This window comes from Ostrinia nubilalis, chromosome 7, assembly GCF_963855985.1.
Source record: "Ostrinia nubilalis chromosome 7, ilOstNubi1.1, whole genome shotgun sequence".
In the NCBI taxonomy this organism is placed as follows: Eukaryota; Metazoa; Arthropoda; class Insecta; order Lepidoptera; family Crambidae; genus Ostrinia; species Ostrinia nubilalis.
The window spans coordinates 6014217-6034974 of record NC_087094.1 but is presented as its reverse complement, the minus strand read 5'-3'; the positions used below and the strand labels follow the sequence as shown (position 1 = coordinate 6034974).

At 42.5% G+C, this 20758-nt stretch overlaps 2 protein-coding genes and 1 long non-coding RNA gene across 3 annotated transcripts; 2 read left to right on the top strand and 1 right to left on the bottom strand.

Annotated features, from left to right (window-relative positions):
* Positions 1-529: 529 nt before the first annotated feature.
* On the top strand, positions 530-10892 carry LOC135073120 (uncharacterized). Its single transcript, XR_010257581.1, has 2 exons — positions 530-985; positions 10279-10892. It is a non-coding gene; the product is annotated as an uncharacterized LOC135073120 (long non-coding RNA).
* On the bottom strand, positions 4731-6813 carry LOC135073436 (uncharacterized). Its single transcript, XM_063967618.1, has 2 exons — positions 4904-6813; positions 4731-4817 (listed from the first exon to the last, which is right to left on the bottom strand). The coding sequence occupies exon 1, from the start codon at positions 6811-6813 to the stop codon at positions 5062-5064; it is 1752 nt and encodes a 583-aa protein (XP_063823688.1). The 3' UTR covers positions 4731-4817; positions 4904-5061.
* Positions 10893-14794: 3902 nt separating the features above from the next.
* On the top strand, positions 14795-18908 carry LOC135073478 (uncharacterized). Its single transcript, XM_063967661.1, has 3 exons — positions 14795-14836; positions 15575-17932; positions 18870-18908. Exons 1-3 carry the CDS (start codon positions 14795-14797, stop codon positions 18906-18908), a joined length of 2439 nt encoding a protein of 812 aa, XP_063823731.1.
* Positions 18909-20758: the final 1850 nt, after the last annotated feature.

Here is a 20758-nt window from a genome sequence, read left to right as displayed (position 1 = left end):
CAATATAATCGCAAACCAGTCAAAAAATGGTCGAAAGGCCTTTTTTTGTATGGAGTTATGACGGATTCGATTTTTGATTCGATTAAAAAGTGCAACTTCTCTCCGTATGTAGCGCGAGTCGCGCGCGAGCGCGACTGGAGATGAAACGTGGTTCAATTGGAGACATTACAAATTAGCGCAATACCCTGTGCATGAGCGTTTTATTAATGATAACTATCAAAATGTAAGGAAGTTAATTTCTGAATTACAAATCGATTAAAATTAATTTATGGTGATTAAGATTATCGATTAAAATTGGATTGCAACAACACTATTTTTAAAGTGACTGACTGACAGTGATAGCAGTGACAGCTCTATACCTTGATTTTTTAGAATCCAGCAGAGATGTAAACAAACACTTTCATACACAATTACACCATAATCACTTACGTGTTCATAATATCATACACATTATTTAACAAGCCCATGAAACCAACTTTATTTTCACGTTAATACAAGTTTGAAATCAATCTTTAAAACAAATTATTATGTGCCTTAATAAAACACAGCGTTCTGTTGAGAGAGCTGTCTATGATCTTTGCCTAATTTTAGTCTATGGTATAAGAAAACTTACCAATTGTCTCTGCTTTATCATCTAGTTTACCTTCTTCATACACCAGCTGGCACCACTTTCTATGGAAATTGGTGATCTGTCAACTTGACATTTCATAGCGTTTGTGATTTTTGCCGCCTACACAGCAAAAATTTTTATCTTTCTTGTTTTTTAAGTATAAAATAAGAATAAAACACAGTTAAAATGTGCAAATAGGAAATATAAGTGATGCAGAGTGTAAGGGTAAAGAGTGGTGACGGTGAAAGGTTGACTTCTGTCGGCCCGGATGAAGGAAAAGCTCGAAATCCGAGTCGTCTTTTTCAGATTCATCCTCATCATCCTCGGAAATGGAAATGTTTGCTTCACCACCTCCAAATAGGCGACGGAGGCCATGTAAGTGTTAACCCCACTCGTAAGACACTCGGTCGAAACTTTGACGACTCAGATGAATGTTATTTCCAACTTTGTTGCGCACCACTTACCTTCTACATCAAGCCTACTAGATGGTAATAGCTTGCAAAGTAGTATTCAGTTCCTCTAAAGAACGATTTCAGTTACTTCGTTATCGTAAAGTGAAGTTAAGATCGATCATAAGGAAGATAGAATATTACTTTTCCTTTTCCTGCTGACTGAGCGAATTATTAATGAGATAAATTGCAGCATTTTGGCTACCTTATAGCGGGTTAAAGGCAGCTAGTTGAACATTCTGTTTGAATGATGCAATTGTTACTACCATTCTATTCATAAATAAGTAAAATTATTTTAGATTGGGCTTAGTTAGTTAGTTAGTTAGTTTTGCAGGGCAATCGAATGCCGCACTTAGCCTCATGATAGGGCCATTGTGCGCGATTTGTGGTTTATCTTCCTACTCCAACCACCCGAGATCCCCCCAGAAGGCGAGCAGCCCGTCCAGGCTGCTGCAGGCTTCCTGTAGCGACGACGGTGATCGAAGAAATTGAGCCCGTTGTTCTTCCACGCTACTGCACTCCATGAGCACATGCTGCGGTGTTTCCTCTGCCTCCATGCACCCCCTGCATAGTGGGCTGTCTGTGACACCTATATTGTATAGGTGCTTGTTTAGCATACAGTGTCCGGTTATGACACTTAAGACCTTGCGGATGCTGTCCCTGTTTAGTCTGATGAGGCTGCGGGAGAACTTTTTCGATACGTCCGGAACCGCATCTTTTGTTTGCCTGCATCCTTCGCTATTTTTCCATTCTGTGTGGTGTTTTTCTTCTGTTTTGGAACGCAGCCAGTTCCTGATCTGTGCTTGTGGTATCGGCAGTATTGGTTCCGGGCCAAATACTGTTGTGTCCGAACCTCTTTTTGCCAGTTCATCCGCTGCGTCGTTGCCTAAAGAGTTACTGTGCCCTTTGATCCATTGCAGGGTAACTCCATTTACAGCTGCGATGTCTTGGAGCGCTTCATGGCATTCCAATATAAGGGCCGTTGTTATTGTGTTGCTTTTTAGCGCTTGCAGTACGGATGCACTATCCGAGATAATTCTTATGTTTAGACCTCGGATGTCTCTGGCTGTTACCGCCTGTGCTGCTTTGGTAATTCCAATGCATTCTGCTTGGAAAATTGTATTGTGTTTATCTAATGTTGTTGATATTTTTATATTAAGATCATTCGAGAAGACACCAGCTCCTGTACCCGTTTGAGTTTTGGAGCCGTCCGTGTATATCCTAACTTCATTGATTCCAGAGTAATCTCGCGTCTCCGCTGTAAGTTGGATATTATATCTTCGGTCGAAAATGTGTTCACAGGGTATCCTGTCGATGGGTGCCTCAGTGAGAGGTATTTCTTTTATGGTTTTCTGCAGGATCGCAGAGTGTCCTGTCTCCTTGTTTTGCTTCCATAGGCCGTTTCCTTTAAGTCTTAGAGCGGCTGCTTGCGCTTCCTCCTGAATGATGAGATCTAAGGGTCTAAGATTCAGAAGGTACTCAAGTGATGCCGATGGTGTGGTTCTCATGCAACCAGTGGCCGCTATGCTTGCTAGACGTTGCAGGCTTTGGAGTTTTGTTCTTACTGTGGATAGTTTTGTTCTGGGCCACCAGACAACTGATCCATAAGTGACAGAGGGCCTGATAACTGATGTGTAGAGCCAAAGTGTTATCTTAGGGTTAAGACCCCATCTGCTACCAATGAGTCTTTTACACTGATAAAATGCTATACAGGCCTTCTTTGTCTTGTTTTCAATGTGACTCGCCCAGTTCAATTTGTGGTCAAAGGTGATGCCCAGATACTTCACTTGTGTTGAGAGGGAGAGTTTTGTTTTAAAGAGTTCTGGTAGCTGGAGCTCTGGTAGTTTCCTTTTGTTAGTGAAAAGGATTAGTTCAGTTTTGTTTGGGTTTACTGACAGCTGGTGGTCGTTGCACCAGTTTTCAACAATGTTTAGGGCTGAACGCATTATTTCACATAGCACGTTTTCAGCCCCTCCGTTTAACAGTATGGTGATGTCATCTGCATATCCAATGGCTGTGTACCCTCTGTCATTTAGTTTCCTTAACAGACTGTCCACTACCATGTTCCATAGTAGTGGCGATAGGACGCCTCCTTGAGGGCATCCTCTGACAACCTCTGCTCTGGTAGTCGTGTTCGCCACCACCTGAACCGCCCTTTTACTAACTAGTTCAGTGACCCAGCTTCTTACGGCTGGTTCTACGTTGAATTGTTCCAGGGCGTGGTTTATGCTGTTGTGCATAGTTTTATCAAACGCTCCTTCTATGTCTATGAAGACAGCAAGGGTTGACGCTTTGTTTGTGATGGCCGACTCTATTTTATGTACTACCATGTGTAGAGCCGACTCTGTTGATCTGCCTTTCCTGTAGGCGTGTTGTTGGGGGTGTAGTGGTTTGCTTTTCAGCACGCCATCCCTGAGATGCCGGTCTACCAATCTTTCCAGTCCTTTTAGTAGGAACGATGTTAGACTAATTGGTCTGAAGGATTTTGCCTGTGTGTAGTCTTCTTTTCCCGGTTTCGGTAAAAAGATTACTTTTGCTTCCCTCCATGGCTTGGGTATGTATTTAAAAGCTATGCATGCCCGGTATATCTGTACTAGGTACTTTAGTATTTGGGCTGTTTGCCATTGTAATAGCGCTGGGAAGATTCCGTCCAGTCCTGCGGATTTAAAGGGTTGAAAGCTATTTAGCGCCCAATTTACTTTATTCGCTGTTGCTATACTATTGGCGATTTTCCACTCTTCGTTTGTCGGTGTGCTTTGTTGTTCATCCTGCCACCTTGCGATCGATGTGATCTTACAACCCGGAAAGTGTGTTTTTAGCAGCATTGTGCTTGTTTCATCTTCCGTGTTCGTGTAGGTGCCGTCTTCCTTCTTTAGGAAGCCCAGGAGATTGAGATCACCTTTTGATAGGATTTTCTTAATCCTAGCAGCCTGGCTTGTTGAGTTTATGCTACTACAGAAATTGCGCCAGTATTCTCTACTACGGAATCTGATCCGCTTCTTGTAGTGCTTCTGTGCTTCTTTGTATTTGTTCCAGTCTTCATTGGTTCTGGTGTTTTTCGCTCGGTTGAAAAGTGTCCTGAGTTTTTTCCGAAGGCGTTCAAGTTCCGGCCCCCACCAGGAACCTTTGTTCGCAACTTTGGGAGTAACTTCTGGGCATGACTCTTCGTAGCTTTTCGTTAGAGCAGTTGTGAGGTTTTGTATGTTTAGCTCTATATTGTTAGTGCTAAGTGTTACATCTGTCATTTGTGTATCGTTTAGTGTTTTGGTTAGTATTTTAGTGTACCTTGTTATATCGGTTTTACGGGGGTTACGATATGGAACAGGGTCTGTTAGTTTCATTTTTATTTGGTAACATATGCGTCGGTGGTCCGCAAAGGATGGCTCGTTTGACACATGCCAGCCTTCAATCAGTTCCGCCGCCTCATGTGTTGCCAGCGTCAGATCTATTATAGTTTGGTACCTTGAACTTACGAAGGTGGGTTCAGCTCCTTTGTTCATAATATTCAGGTTCGATTGGAATAAATATTCAGTTAGTAACTCACCCCTTTTGTTTGAATCCGTACTTCCCCACAGCGGGTGGTGTGCGTTGCAGTCTGCGGAGATGATCAAGCCCCAGGCCTGCTCTCTACAGTGTTGTACCAGTGCGGTGAGTTCTTGTGAGGGAACTGCATCCTCACTTGGCATATACACTGAGGCTAGCACTAGGGTTTGTTGTTCTGTCACGGTTTTCACTGCGGTGACATCTCTGGAACAGAACTGATTTAACATGGTACAGCTTAACGTGTTCGGCATGTAAATACACGTTCTTGGTTTATCAATGGAGGTGTTTACTAGTAACTTACCTCCTGTGTTGTTTAGGCCGCAGATTTTGTTGTTTCTGATCCAGGGCTCTTGGATCAGGGCGACGGTCCTATTGTTATTTACCTCCAGCACCCTGCGTAGTGACGCCGCCGCTATTTGTTTGTGCTGGAGGTTGGTTTGTATGACGTCGATGGTGGATTTAAGGACTGTTAAGGAGGCCATCTTCGTCTTCACTGGTCCCTCCTTCCGTCTTTAGTGGCGAGGCTGTCTCCAACTCGCTCTGACCCTGATGGGGAGCTGAGGTGGAAGGCTCTGGGGTCGACGTCTCCTTCGTCGCTGCTGTGGTTGTGGTGGTGGCCTCCGATTCTTCCTCCTTGCTACTGAAGAATTTGATGTAGCCACCACCAGACAGGTGTGATACCCGACGGTCTCTGTCGAGGATGGTCTGTTTTTGGTCCTCAGGGATCCCCAGGACCAGGTACACAGCTTTGTACCTAGATGACGGACCTTCCTCCGCTGTTTCTGCTCCCTCTGTCACCGAGGCGCTGATGCACTGCCAGGTGTCCACCTTGTACCAAGGGTTTTGGTTGCTGATGACCTTTTGCAGCGTCACCGGGTCGGTAATGTGGCTGTGTAGGAGAAGTCCCGCTCTCAGCCTCCTCCTTACTTCTGACAGCTTTACAACTGTCAGGGTTGTGTCCGGGATAGGTGAGGGAATGGATTTCACCTGGTTCTCCAGCCATTCGCGGGACCTTGCATCCTCGCACCAAAACGCGAAAGCCCCCTCATAAAGATAGGGACGACCGCGCAAAGACGGAGCACGCATGCCTGGGGTTAGAGCAGTATCCGTGATTCTATCATCGATAGCAATACGGATCCGCTCCGCTTGGCTCATAGTGAGGTCCCTCGGCGGGACGGTGGTCACCGCTATCTGCAGATGCGATTGACTCGCATCCGCGTAGCTCATCGTCCGCTTTGGCCTCACGTCGGTTTTTGCACGCTTGGCTTCCCCCCTGGGGGACCTGGTTTCGTCCAGGCGGGCGCGCTTCGCTGAAGCGCGTTCACACTTCCCAGGTTGCGCCTTTTCAAGCGCAGGGGTTGCCGTCGCTGCAGTCCGCCGACCGTGATAACCTCCCGGAGCCTTACCCTTCGCCTGACTGGGTAACGTAGGTGGGGGTGGGGGAGGAGGAGGTAGTGATGATGGTGGTGGTGGTGGTGGTGGTGGTGGCGGTGGTGGGGGTGGAGGATTATGATTCGTGGTGCCCTGCGAATCGGTCAACACCTTGGAGGTGGACGGCAGATTCTCACGCTGCGTTTCCGCCACGTGGGGTGTTCTTGAGTTTAGCGACTGGCGGGCTTTCTGTCTCGCTCGCCTGCTGGGACGAACGCGAGCCGGTTTGCCTGCCTGTCGTTGCTGTTGTTGTTGTTGCTGCTCCTGCTGCTTCTTCTTATCGCCCTTCTTGGGCCGCTTGTGCATCACCACGTTCCAGGGCGACAGGGTGTCGACCGGCGCGGTGGATGGGATCGCCTCTGCTAGGCATGTTAAATCCAGGCTTGATCCTGGCTTGTGGCATTCTTTGTCCCCCCCAGAGTACGTGGGACAGACCGGATTGGGTCCGGTGAGGGATTCTCCACCTTCGGTGGTACCCTCCTGGGGCAATACATTTTTCAAGTCTGCCATCATAAGGTGTGCGGGCGGAAGATAGTAACGCACACTGCCACCTGCCCATGGTGAAAGTGTGGTGCGAGCTTTTAGGGGGTATTTAGTGCCCCAGGGCTTTGCGGGCCCGGTGTGGTTATGCGCCGCCACGGTTCGGCTATGTAGGGTGTGGTGGGTGGGAGACTGGAGAGGAGTGGGTTGATGGGGAGGAGTGAGGATTATTGAGGTGTGGGGGGAGTGGAGGGGGATGGGAGGATTACACATGTCGCTTTCCCAAGGTGACATGGCCATGCTTTTAGGAGGGATTTAGTCCTCCTTGGTTTATGGTGCACCAGATGGTCAGGTTATTTAACCGCCGCCTGTTGTTCGGCGTTGTCGCTCATTTGGCACCACCCGGGGGGCACGTGTAGGGTGGGCCTCGGAAAAGGTGGTGTTTCCTACGGACGCGAGCAACTTCTACCCCCCATTCTAGATTGGGCTTAAAAGGCCTCTTAAATTTAGATGTTAATCATTTATTTCAAAAATTTTATTTTGTAATGTTTGGTTCTGGCTTGATAATCCAAGAACCCTGAAACCACAATGCAATTCTTTGTGGAAAAAAGAGCGGAATCTTTTTAATGAACGCGAGCACTGTTTAAGGTAATTGCTAATATTAACCTTCGTACAACATTACAAAAGGCTCCCCCAACCTAGTCATGGGTGGGTCACAGATCTGGTTGAACACCTTATCATATTTAAATTAAACAATATGCGAGTATACCTACTTAAAAATTCTCAAAAGAGTTCAAGATAAGAAGTTAATAGAAACAATGTTTCTTTTCAAAGATGGGCTTTATGCTCATGTTGCGATAAGACATTTTTATCTAATTTCTGAAATAGTATGTAGATCTTCTTCAGGATCACAATGCACGACCGGTTAGTGAAGGTCAACTCTCAGAACACTTACTTTCATCTGCCAGAGCAGAGACTCACAGGCGTTTCCTCCAAGGAATCTTACAACTGAAGCCCTGCCATTTATTTTGTCTTCGGCACTGCAGATTTTTCTCAGCGGTGTCAAGTGGAGTTGCGGAAACTCCTCGTGCCAGTGGCATTTGAGTAATAATATACTGAAAATATAATTTATTCTATTGGGTCATCAGAACAGATCTGTCTTAATCGCTCATGTCTCATAGACACTGAGACTTTCAGAAACCTTATTTTTTTGCATGTCAATCGCAAGTAAATAGAGCCAACACAAATATCCTAAATTCCCAAGCCTGGAATACTCTCAGAAACATCATGGCAGAATAATGTCTCTAAATATCTTAAAGGACTGGGATCTTATTTGTGCACTAAGACAAGCTCAAAAACTTGGGACTTTATTTAAAAAAAAAAAAAAAAAATTATACATTTGCCAACTGCAACATTGACTGTCCCCGGAGGACGTCTCTCTTCAAGCAATAGGTATGGTATGTAAAAGATACAACATCAACTCAAGTCAAAGCATAACTGATTTATTATTTGTATACCCACAATTAGTTACAATATTATAAACTGTCAATGTCAACTAAATACACAATAGTATGCAGCTGTTTCTGAGAGGATTTTAAGAGGTATAGACGCCATAGACTTTAGTTCAAAGCCGTTGCGGCGAAAAGAAGTCACAGACTTCCAAGTCCACAGATGCAGCGGATGCGTAGTGGGGCGTTCAACTAGGGTTGCTAATTATTTTTTTTTCGAAAATATTATTATAACAGTAGATTAAAGGTCAGAGAAAGAAAATAGACAGTACTTTACAAAAATTTTACAGGTCAGTGTTACAACGCACACCTAAAATGTAATGTTGGCATTTACTTTTGAAAAATACATATATATTTTTACTAGTGATGATGACACTCCAATGCGATGGAGATGTAGCATTAAGTCATCAGGATCGATTGAATGAAGTTCACATCCTGAACAAAGAGGTACTCGATCACGGGCCCTCCTCAAATTAACCACCAAGCTCCTGAAGGTCACATTCTGACACAGACACAGTCAGAAACGAAGGAGGTACTCGATCACGGGCCCTCCTCAAATTGACCACCAAGCTCCTGAAGGTCACATTCTGACACAGTCAGAAACGAAGGAGGTACTCGATCACGGGCCCTCCTCAAATTGACCACCAAGCTCATGAACTTGACCGAACAGCTCGACATGACGCTGTCGGCTTGTTATCTACCAGGAGATGGGATTGCAGACCGGGCCATAGGCACGGTATCCCAGACCACCTGTAACATCAAAGGGTCGAGTAGTACCCAGGTGGAATCTATTAGTACCCCAGGCCGCGGAGGCCATACTCAGTGTATGGGGAGTCCCAGACAGAGACTTGTTTGCTTCCATTTAGAATATATTAGTACCCCAGGCCAAGAAGGCCATATTATGGGGAGTCGCAGACAGAGACTTGTTTGATTCCAGTTAGAATCCATTAGTACCCCCGGCCACAGAGGCTATATTCATTATGTAGGGGTGTCCCAAAATAAACTTATTGGCTTCCAGGGCCACGGCAGTAGTATTAACTATGTTACACTGGACTCAAAAGATGGATGTTAAATATTAAATAAAATTATACTGTTTGTGTTCCTTAAATAAACAAGTTAAAATTTTAATTGAAAATTAGCTAATAAATAGTATTATCCATCTTTTGTACCACATTAAGGCAAATAGATCAGAACTCTGATTCTTTATGACGCCCTTCAGCCGTCTCTGGGATTATCAGCTGGATGAGTGTTTTCACCTCCCAGCTACAGACGTTACCATACTTGAATGGCAGACGGAACATACATTCTAATAACATCGGCCCCAGTGCTAATAAAGGATCTGTTAGAGACCCTAGTCTACAACAAGTAGATAAGTTATCTCTCCAAAATTTAAAATTGGTGGTGGAAGGAGCAATCATAAGATGCATTATGTGGGTCAATCTCACAGCATTGACCACAAGTTACCAACTGGTAGTGATGTGGTAGCCAGTGGCGGCGTAGCATGGCTTGGCACGCGGGGCGGTCCGTACCCCCCATATATATCCGCCCCCCCGGGGGCTATGGCACCCCAGAATGGTCTGGTCTGGTGCCCCCCAGGATTTTTGGGTTACCGATTCGAAGATGAAAGATGTTTTACGCCGTTACTGTAGATAGCGCTGCTGTTAGCCAAGCTGTTTTTACAGCAATAACTTGCAGTACAAAACTGATACTTATGTCAGTTGTATCTACCTTTACCTTTTGTACATCAGTTCCTTAAGGCCATTTCAATTGCAAGGCCAAGTACACCGAGATCACCGGTCTTTAATATTAAATTACTGGAATTAATTTGACTGGTTGCCGGCTGCTGGACTTTCTTCTAGCATTGAATTTTACTTGATAAACAGCTTTCATTCTTCTTCTTGCTTCAGATCGAAGAATCCATGATCTCATTCCTTTGGACACATTACAGGATTACTTTTTTGAAGTATCAGAATATGATCACATTGTGACATTGGCGTATCTAGGGTTGTTTTTCGGGGGGGGCCCAGAACCTCCCCGCTATAGACATGACGTCAGCATTTTGACTGATATTTGGATCTGAATCTGATTCAACCACCTACAGACTGTCTCTGACTGCTAAGCACCCAGATGAACGCATAATTATGTCCTGTAGTTTCATATTAGTGAGCTGATAAAGACTTCATTTTAATGGAGACCCCAGAGTTATGTGTGAAATTTGTTTATTTCCATAAACAATATGATAACGCCTGTTTTCCAGGTCAAATATTACAAATTGGATTAAGATCATTTTTAGTGAATAATTACTTCTCCAAGAAGTGCAGTGAATATTTGCTTCTCCATGAAGTGTTTGGTCTGCAGTAACATCCAGATACTGGCTGGACAAGAGAGTAGTTGATAAGACCCCCAATATTTAATTGGAGGTGGGGGTATGTATACCTTTATGAAATATTACTGCAGAGACCTACGAAGGAACAATAACATCTTGTATTTATGAGTTTATAATTTTACAAGCATGTTATTAATAGTTAATTGTTTAATGTTATGTTATTCATAACAAGTTTTTAGTAATGTTTTAATTGTTCAAGATGAAAACATGTTTATGTTTATACATATTTATATTTTCAGATGGGGAGATCTTACTATTAACCTACCATAAGTACCAGAATGATTTTATTGGTTGATAAGAAGTTAATGACATAATGTTGATCTCAAGGAGATGTCCTAAATAATTTGAGTTATTTAACCTAAAGACTGGTTATTTGTTTAATAAGTTTCTTATTGGTTCGTCTGCTTCTCAGAGAGTACAATAAGTTGTTTAATGTATTATTTTGTATTGTGATATTAAACTTCTTTATATTCTTTCATTCTTAATACATTTTATATCACATAGCGTTTGTGCTTGACACCAGCAGATAACAAACAGGTCTCAACAGAACGCTGTGTTTTATTAAGGCACATAATAGAACTGTTTTGCATTACAACAAAACAGTTATTATTCGGCATGTGACGATGCACAGCATCTGGTGAGAGAGATGCGTCTACTTCCGGTGTAGTTTTTTACCATTTTATACCTTAAATGACGTCATTTCCGCAATTATTTAATAGGAATTGATTTGACTTACTTCCGTTTGCCGCCATTTTAGTCACCTGGGGGCGAGCTTGCTCGGAGTTCTTCATAGCGTCTTTAACTTCCAAACTAGCAACATCGTAAGCAGAAACTCTGCTCAGATTTTTACTGAAATAATTTATTTCTCAACGTTCTTATACTAAGTTTAAAATTAAAAAGTGCAATTGACCGCGCGTGTGTGACCGCGAACGACATGTACGTGATGGTGATTGGCGCCAAAGGGGACGAGTGTCTTCCGGACGACGAGCAGGTGGACCCAGAGCGTCGGATACCGGAGAAACTCGGACCCCGGCGAGATTCAAAACGGATGAAACGAGGTACGTGGGATTCTGATAGTTTTAACACTCTTTTCTATCAAATGAGCATTCTCGCGAATCTCTATATTGTATAAATAGATTGAATAACGTACCCACAACCATCTTATACAATTCTAACGGCGGCCCCGTCAGCCCCAATCGCAAACATTACCAATCAAAATACGTTGTTAGCATCACCACAATCGAACGATAACTCTTTCTGGTACGAGTTTCTTAATAAATACCCCTTTAAAAAGGCTCATGCATTGTGCTCATAAAATAAAGCACCTACAAATGCTTTACCACATCAACAAAGCACTTTAAACTACAACTATTAGTAGACTGGGCGGCCACCCCCAACACTGAGCCAGCTTACAGCTTGAATTATTAAATTCTAATGTTTTTTGCAAATCAAGAAGCTTAATAAGTATGACAAAATGTGCTAAGTGCATCGAACATGTATACTTCTATTTTGCAACAACATATAAATTGTAATGTGACATGCAATAAACGTCTTTGAATTTGAATTTGAACATGTCACGAGCGTATCCTGGGTAAAATGCCTAATAAGCATTGTGCGAGGAGCACCCTCCCAGTGCTGGATTTTTGTTCGGCAAAATCACCCTGTGCTCGTACTGGTGATATCTAAAAAATAATCCGACCTTGGTTCTCTAGCCGGTCATTTCAAGCAAAATCAAAACATAATAATAATTATCTTTATTTGCTTAGACTGATTAAATTAGTTCTTACAAATCGTCAAATACTAATAAGTAACCTTTACCTACAAATCTTATTATCTTTAAAGCAAATACATAAGCCTCAAAATAACTCCCTTCGATTTCGAACAAAAAGCCAAGGATTCCAAATCAGTCCATTCACCTCCAAGCCGGTGCTTGCCCCTGCACCTGCAACGCCGTGCTTTATTCAGCGTCTTAACACTCTTGACTGTCTAGCGCTGACCAAATAAGAATAGCAAAGTCAAGTGACTTTCCACTCAGCAAATTCTACGGAGGCTGCCTTTGAGCGTATCTTAGGCAGTGGTAGGCGTCATCAGACTGCGGAGATCAACCTGTTACCTGACAATGGTTCCAGGGATGCGTCTGCCATTCACCTCGGTTGGTGGTAAACTAGGCTAAATCTTTGCTGTCCCGTTTCTCACCACAGCAAAAGGTACCTGCTTAGCACCTCGAAGTGACCTTTCTGGCTTTTCTTAGCAGGGCTCGAGGCCGACCCTCAAAATACAGAATCTCCACCACGTTCTTACCACATGGTGACCTCCACGTCAGGATCAGGTAACATGTAATTTTTTAGTATGTTGAGTTGGGGGTAATAAGGTATCGTTCCTAAAACATACCTGGCAAAAATCCACTTTAAAAACTTATAAAATAACCTGGCCTTGGTGGTTAAACTAATGGCCTAAGGAAAACAGTCGTAGCTACATACTTACCTCTTGAAGCTCGACAGCAAGATTTATCTGCTAGACTAAATCGTTTATCTACTCTTGTACTACCTTTATGCCCTGTGGGTCTCAACAAAATTCACTTTAAAATCGCAAACCAGTCGAAGGATGGTCGATTAGCCTTCTTTTTTCTATATGAAGTTATAACGTATCCAATTTTCGATTCGATCAAAAAGTGCTACTTATCTAGGGGGGCTGGTATTACTAATCTAAAACTATATTAAAGATAACTTTAATTTTCTTACTAAGCATAAAAGCTTAACTAATTTCACTTCCTGTGTTAAGTTTATTAAATAACATAAATAAATAAATAAAGTACATAATTAAATTCATAGATATAATATACAATAATAATAAACAAAATGTTTGTAATAAAAAATAATTTTACAAATTGTAAGTACACAACATTAGTTAAGTTCCAAAGGTTGCCAATAGATGGCGCTGTGCTTCTTTAGATCGCGCAAGCGTTGTGTTTTTTCCGAACTACTTATACCTTTCTTACAAACATTAAATCGCCTCCGTTCTGAGATTGGAGTTTTATTTGAATTTCAACTCAAGGATTTTGGGATCCTGTACCGATATCGTACAAGGTCCTACGAGCCGAAGGACGGTTTTTGAGTGAACGCACAAGTCCTCCCTTGGAAATTGTATGCAAAGTATTGAGTGCCTAGTGAAGTGATCCAATGTATGGAGTCTCGAGCACCGCTGCCACGCTGAACTACCCGGAAGCTGCCCCTACCGTACCGTGCTGTGTGAGCAACCATCGCCGGCGCTGGGAACTGGATGAGCGAGCAAGGAGCAGTAGCCGTAATCAGTGATAAGTAAAGTGCAAGTGAAACCGTGAGTACATTTACGTGTTGCAAAGTGTTAAGTAAAGTAAATTTGACTTAGAATAAATCAGTAGATCTTGGACTTAGAATAATTCGCTTAAAAGTGACGAGACGGGGAATCCACGCCGGTTTTCATAGCGATTGCAAGCTTCAAAAGACTTAGAAAATTTACGCAAAAAGTGGACCGGACTTAGAATTTTCAACTCGACGTCTCAGTCACACCCCAACATCTGCACTTCGAGTTACAATCACTTCACTAGGATTACAACCAGTGATAACTTTATTTATTTTTCATAATGGATAAAGCTTTGCGTGTATTGATAGATTTAAAATCACAGATTGAGAAAGGATTTACCAACTATAAAAAGTCACCTAAAGATCGGATAACTGAGAACTACATTAGGGCGAGATTGGATATTCTAGATAAGCAGTATCAAGACTTTATAAAGAAACATGAAAGGCTAGTTGCAGAATTTACTACTGAAGATTTAAGTAAATCAAGTTACATACAGGATGATGCATTCGATAACGTTTTCGAGACATTTTTAGCTTATAAGGTTGAACTTCAGAATGTACTTTCAAAATTCGAGTCTAACAATGTTTCACCTGACAATAAAAATAATGATGGCCCTAAGGGGGAGTCTGTCTTACAATTACCTAAGATTCAGCTGCCCACTTTCAGCGGAAAGTACGTTGAATGGACGTCGTTTCGCGATTTGTTCACTTCCCTCGTACACAACAACGCGTCACTTGACGACGTGCAGAAATTGCATTATTTAAAGACACAATTGTCAGGTGAAGCAGATCAGCTCATACGCCATGTACCCATTACGCAGAATAACTATGTGAAATGTTGGAATATGTTAACAGATCGATATAATAACAAAAGATACATATCATTTTGCATTCTGAAACGTCTGTTCAGTCAACGTACTATTTTACAAGAGTCTTCTAGCGCCCTTAAAGAATTGTTAGATGTAACTACCGATTGTTTGCATGAATTAACAAATTTAGGTATCGACGTCACGTCCTGGGACGTTATTGTAATATACGTTGTAAGTATGAAGTTGGACGCCGAGTCGCGCAAGCAATGGGAGTTGCAGGTTAGTAGCACTTCCAATGATTTACCTACACTAACCCAATTCAAAGATTTCTTAGGTACTCGTTTCCGCGCTTTAGAGTTTGTTGAACCTAAAACCAAACCCAAGGCCACTCCTAATGTAGTTTCTAACCCGAAAGCTTTGCATACAACCACAAATATTTCATGCCCGCATTGTTCTGAAGAACACAAGTTGTATAATTGCAAGAAGTTTGCTAATGAGGATGTTGATAAACGTCGTAGCATTACCAACTCGTTGGGGCTATGTTTCAACTGCCTCGGATACAACCATTCGAGCAAGGTTTGTCGCTCGTTCACCAAATGCCGTATTTGCAAACGCAAACACCACAGCCTATTGCATCCCAAAAGCCAATCCGACACAACCACGACTACATTAACTGCTGCCCACAGCGCTGCCGATGTTGTGTCGAATAGCGAGGCCGTCACTAATATTACCGCCCATTTTTCTAAAGGTACTACAGTCCACCAACAAGTTTTATTAGCAACAGCCCTTATTAAGGCTGAATCGAAAGATGGGTCGTCTCAAGTTTTGAGAGCGTTGTTGGATCAGGGGTCACAGGCCTCATTTATATCAGAAGCTGCCGTTCAATTGCTGCGGCTGAAAAAGACATCTACCAAAAGCGCCATATCAGGTTTAGGTGGGGGACAAGGTGATCTTACCTCTAAATATACGGTAATGCTCAACATTCAGTCCCGTTGTGACCCTACCTTTTCCATTCAGGTCAGAGCCCATGTACTCGGAACTCTTACGTCAGTTTTACCTGAAAGGAAATTTGCTTTAGTAGATTGGCCTGAGATCGCTAATATTGAATTAGCTGACCCGAACTTTAATTCCCCAAACAAAATTGACGTTTTGTTAGGAGCCGAGACTTATTGCCATATTTTAAAGGAGGGACTAATTAAAGCCCCGCAAGGCACGCCTATTGCCCAGGACACTTACCTCGGATGGATCCTCTCCGGAACAATTGAAGATTTGCGTAAGGAGTGTCATCACAATGTTATTGTCAGCATGCACGCACAAGTTGAAGAAAATGACTTGCTGAAACGAATATGGGAGCTAGAACCAGAACCAGTTTCCCTCAAGAAGCGTCTAACGCAAGAAGAGCAGGCTTGTGAAGACTACTACGATGCTACCACTCGAAGAGATGAGTCTGGCCGATACGTTGTGAATCTTCCTTTCCGATGCGCGGATCCTCCATGTAAGTATGGAAACTCGAAGAACATTGCCATGAAGAGACTTCAAGGTCTTGAACGGAAGTTCTCGAAACACCCTGAAATTAAAAAACAATACACAGAGGTGATTAATGAGTACTTGACACTTGGGCACATGGAAAAGATCACAGATGAAACTCAAAAAAACAAACCTGATGCGGTATATCTGCCACATCATGCGGTGATTAGGGAGGATAAGAGCACTACCAAGTTGAGGGTGGTTTTTGATGCATCGTGCAAGGGAACGAACGGCTTTTCCTTGAACGATACCTTAATGGTAGGACCCACACTGCAAGCAGATTTACGACACATTATCATGAAGTGGCGCGTTCATCCTATATGCCTGTCTGCTGATGTTATTAAAATGTTCAGACAGGTAAGAGTTTCTGAAGAACACGCCGATTTTCAACGAATTGTGTGGAGAGAAAGACCGGAAGAGGAGATTGAAGATTATCGCATTTTGGTTGTGTCGTTTGGTACCGGTTGTGCACCTTACTTAGCGGTCAAAACAATGCAAAGAATTGCTTGTGATGAAGGTCATAAATATCCATTGGCCGCTGAGAGGATAAAATCAGATGTGTACATCGATGATGTCATGACAGGGTGTCAATCGGAAGCCGAAGCAATCGAAGTCTACAAGCAGTTAAACCAACTCCTAGCAAAGGGTGGTTTCAAATTGCAGAAATGGACAAGCAATTCTAACAAACTCTTAGAAGTTTTTAAAGAAGATACAGGAAGAGATGTAGAGATAAAGCAAGATCAAGTAACGAAAGTTTTAGGACTTACCTGGAACAGAACTACTGATGAATTTGATTACTCGGTGAAGCTGCCTCCGCGCGCCGCCATGTCCGCACCTGAAACAAAAAGAAAAATTATTTCCGAGATTTCACGTCTGTTTGACCCACTAGGTTGGATTGCACCATGCATAATTACCTCAAAGGTTTTCATTCAACGACTGTGGATCGCTGGAATGGGTTGGGATGATGAGCTGCCGCCGGAGCTTCTGAAACAGTGGGAATCATATCGCAGTGAATTAAACAAATTGATAAATTTTCACATACCGAGATGGGTTGACACCACGAATGACGCCAAGGTTGAACTACATGGATTCAGCGATGCTTCCAATATTGCTTACGCGGCCGTCATCTACATCCGTGTGATTGATCCAATCGGTAATGTTCAAACCCACTTAATTACTGCCAAGTCCAAAGTAGCACCGATAAAACAAGTATCCATTCCGCGACTCGAGTTGTGTGGTGCTGTCCTTGTGAGTAACTTGCTGGTTGAGGTAGCCGAAGTGCTGGGAGTACCGAAGTCTCGCCTACATGCGTGGACTGACTCTACAGTGGTGTTGGCATGGCTAAACGATCACCCAAGTCGATGGAAGACGTTTGTAGCCAACCGCACGTCGGAAATCCTCGGTCTTCTGGACAATTCACAGTGGTCTCATGTACAATCAAAGGACAACCCCGCCGATATTGCGTCGCGAGGCACTACTCCAACTGAGCTTTTACATAATCCTCTTTGGCTACAAGGACCAAGTTGGTTACGCGGCGAATCTTTGAATTACGGCAGACCTAGCTCTATAAACCACAACGACGAAGAAAAAGTAGTCCGCGTTCATGCGACGGCGATAACTCCCGAAGATGAAGATAATTGGTTGTGGGACAGATTTTCTTCGTTACGAAAGCTGGTCAGAGTAGTCGCTCTTTGCAAAAGGTTCATAAAAAGATGTCGCGAGCCCAAACTCAAGTTGTTACCTTACATTTCTGTGTCCGAAATAAAGGAGTCTCTACAGCTATGCATTCTGAAATGTCAAAAAACCTGGTTCCAAGATGACCTTCGAACTCTCCATTCAAAGGAAGAGGTTAGCAAGAGTAGTCCTCTTTCTTCGCTGTCGCCGTTTCTTGACGACGACGGAATTTTAAGAGTTGGTGGGAGAATTCGTCATTCCGAATTACCACCTGAAAGCAAGCACCCTATTGTTGTCCCAAATAAATCAAGGCTAGCTAAATTGTTAGTGGCTGATGCTCACGAACGAACGTTTCACGGCGGGCAACAATTGATGCTCCGGTTCTTACAGACTAAATATTGGATATTGAGGGTCAAAGGTTTAATAAGATCACACATTCACAACTGTGTTCCTTGTATCCGTTACGCAGGAGCTTCTCGAAATGCGTTAATGGGAGAGCTACCTTCTTGTCGAGTTACACCTAGTAAACCGTTTTTAAATGCAGGTGTCGACTTCGCAGGCCCCATAAACATTCGATTTTCCAAGGGGCGAGGACAAAAATCATACAAGGGGTACATCTGTTTATTCGTTTGTATGGCCACCCGCGCCGTACACATCGAAGCCGTCTCGGATTTGACGTCAGCAGGGTTTCTCGCCGCCTTCAAAAGGTTTGTCGCCAGACGTGGCCATTGTAGCCACCTCTGGAGCGACAATGGCACGAATTTTGTGGGTGCTTCTCGCGAACTGCGTTGTCTGTTCGGGGATGAGAGGAGTCGAGTCGCTTGTGAAATAGCCGATGCTCTAGCAAACAATAACACTGACTGGCATTTCATCCCTCCTCATTCTCCAAATTTTGGAGGGTTATGGGAGGCAGGGATCAAAAGCGTAAAACACCATTTTAAACGCGTGATAGGAGATAGCACTCTCACTTTTGAAGAGATATGCACAGTATTAAGTCAAATAGAAGCGTGTCTTAATTCGAGACCGCTGTCTAAGGCCAGTTCTGAACCAGATGTAGCTCCGCTTACACCTGGTCATTTTCTGGTTGGGCAACCTCTTGTATTGCCCCCAGATTACAACTTTGAACAACATGTTCATCTCAGCACTTTAAGGCGCTGGCAGTTGACGCAAAGGATGGTGCAATGCTTCTGGCGACGGTGGTCGGCTGAATACCTGACAAACTTTTTTCAACGACATAAGTGGTCAGTACGCACACCAGGATTTAAATTAGGAGATGTAGTCCTGATTAAAGAAGATAATTTACCTCCGGCTAGGTGGTTGTATGGAAAGATTGTAGAATTGCACCCGGGTAGAGACAACATTACACGCGTGGTCTCACTTCGTTGTAAAAACTCCGTCATCAAGCGTCCAACTTCAAAGTTGTGTCTTTTACCTACAGCTGATTGTTAAATCTATTTAGATAGATACTTAGAATGTCGATTTTATTGTGTTACTTTGTCCATACTTATTCCGTAGCCAAAGAAAAATGTATTGTTAAAATTTTTTGAAATGTTGCTAATGATTTCAATTCATTTTAGATGTTTACCATGAGCCTATTTAAAATGTTAAATTTTGTAATCTGTAACTTACTATTCTCATGGTGGGCGGATTTTAAAGACTAGTCTTTGGTGGGCGGAATGTTAAGTTTATTAAATAACATAAATAAATAAATAAAGTACATAATTAAATTCATAGATATAATATACAATAATAATAAACAAAATGTTTGTAATAAAAAATAATTTTACAAATTGTAAGTACACAACATTAGTTAAGTTCCAAAGGTTGCCAATAGATGGCGCTGTGCTTCTTTAGATCGCGCAAGCGTTGTGTTTTTTCCGAACTACTTATACCTTTCTTACAAACATTAAATCGCCTCCGTTCTGAGATTGGAGTTTTATTTGAATTTCAACTCAAGGATTTTGGGATCCTGTACCGATATCGTACATCCTGATAAAGGCCTTAAACCCAACAGTGGGTATCTAAAATGTGACCTTTACGAGGCTTCTCGCAGACTAGCTTATGTATATTTTTCTCCTACCATCTACATCAGCTGCTGACATGACAAAACATAGTCTCACCTGAATAATTTCAAGATTAAGTTAATAAACCTTGACCTACGAGTAAGTTCGGCACCGTTACGGCATCATACAAACAACAGGGAAAAATGACAGCAAATCCCAAAAAACAACATAGGTATGCCCTTGCTACGGTTGCGTAAGTTACTGGAATCAGGCGAGCAGAGGCGAACAGCGGAATATTAATAACATATTATTTATTTATTTTTCAACACCAAGTAATACTAGGAATCTACATGAATAAAAACAGTATAAAGGTTGTTGGATTTAAAACCTCTCCTGGCATTGTTGACTTCGTTGTGGCATCTTTAATTTGGGTTGATATTTAGCCATAGATGAAATTATTTGATGAGATATTGGCGTAGGCAGAACAATAATAGCAATATTATAAGGCAGTCACTTTTATTAACTGATCTACGACCGATACACCAAATAACATATTATTTAATTAATAACTTTCAATCAACAGATCTAAAGCATGTTGGATACTCTTCAATCACATCGTACGCCTGTATTATAAACTTATGTTGATGACTCGCATGAATCTTACTGCCATGCGGGCAAATTATATCAATACACACTCAATCTGCATTTTAATGAGGAAAGAATTTCTGAATTCAGTTCAGTAGCATTCCAGTTTATTCATTTCAAACATACAAAAGTACAAGCCCTCCTACTTTGTTATATCAGTGCTGCTCTCACTGGGCATTTAGAACAAAACATGTTGATACCCTGAAATTAATCATGTTCTAATCTAGTTCTGTTACAGAAACTCGAAAACTTTCATCACATAGCGCCATTGGTAAGTAGTCACCAGGAGCTAATAAACAAGTCTCTCACCAGATGCTGTGCATCGTCACATGCCGAATAATAGTACAAGTTT

Excerpts from the sequence above, each read along its gene's own strand:
- LOC135073436 (XM_063967618.1), bottom strand. The coding sequence starts at position 6,813 with ATGGCCATGTCACCTTGGGAAAGCGACATGTGTAATCCTCCCATCCCC.
- LOC135073478 (XM_063967661.1), top strand. The coding sequence starts at position 14,795 with ATGAAGTTGGACGCCGAGTCGCGCAAGCAATGGGAGTTGCAG. Across the intron at positions 14,837-15,574 it reads GCAAGCAATGGGAGTTGCAG|GTCAGAGCCCATGTACTCGG; the intron begins GTTAGTAGCACT and ends TTTTCCATTCAG. Across the intron at positions 17,933-18,869 it reads CTCTCCATTCAAAGGAAGAG|ATTACAACTTTGAACAACAT; the intron begins GTTAGCAAGAGT and ends TATTGCCCCCAG.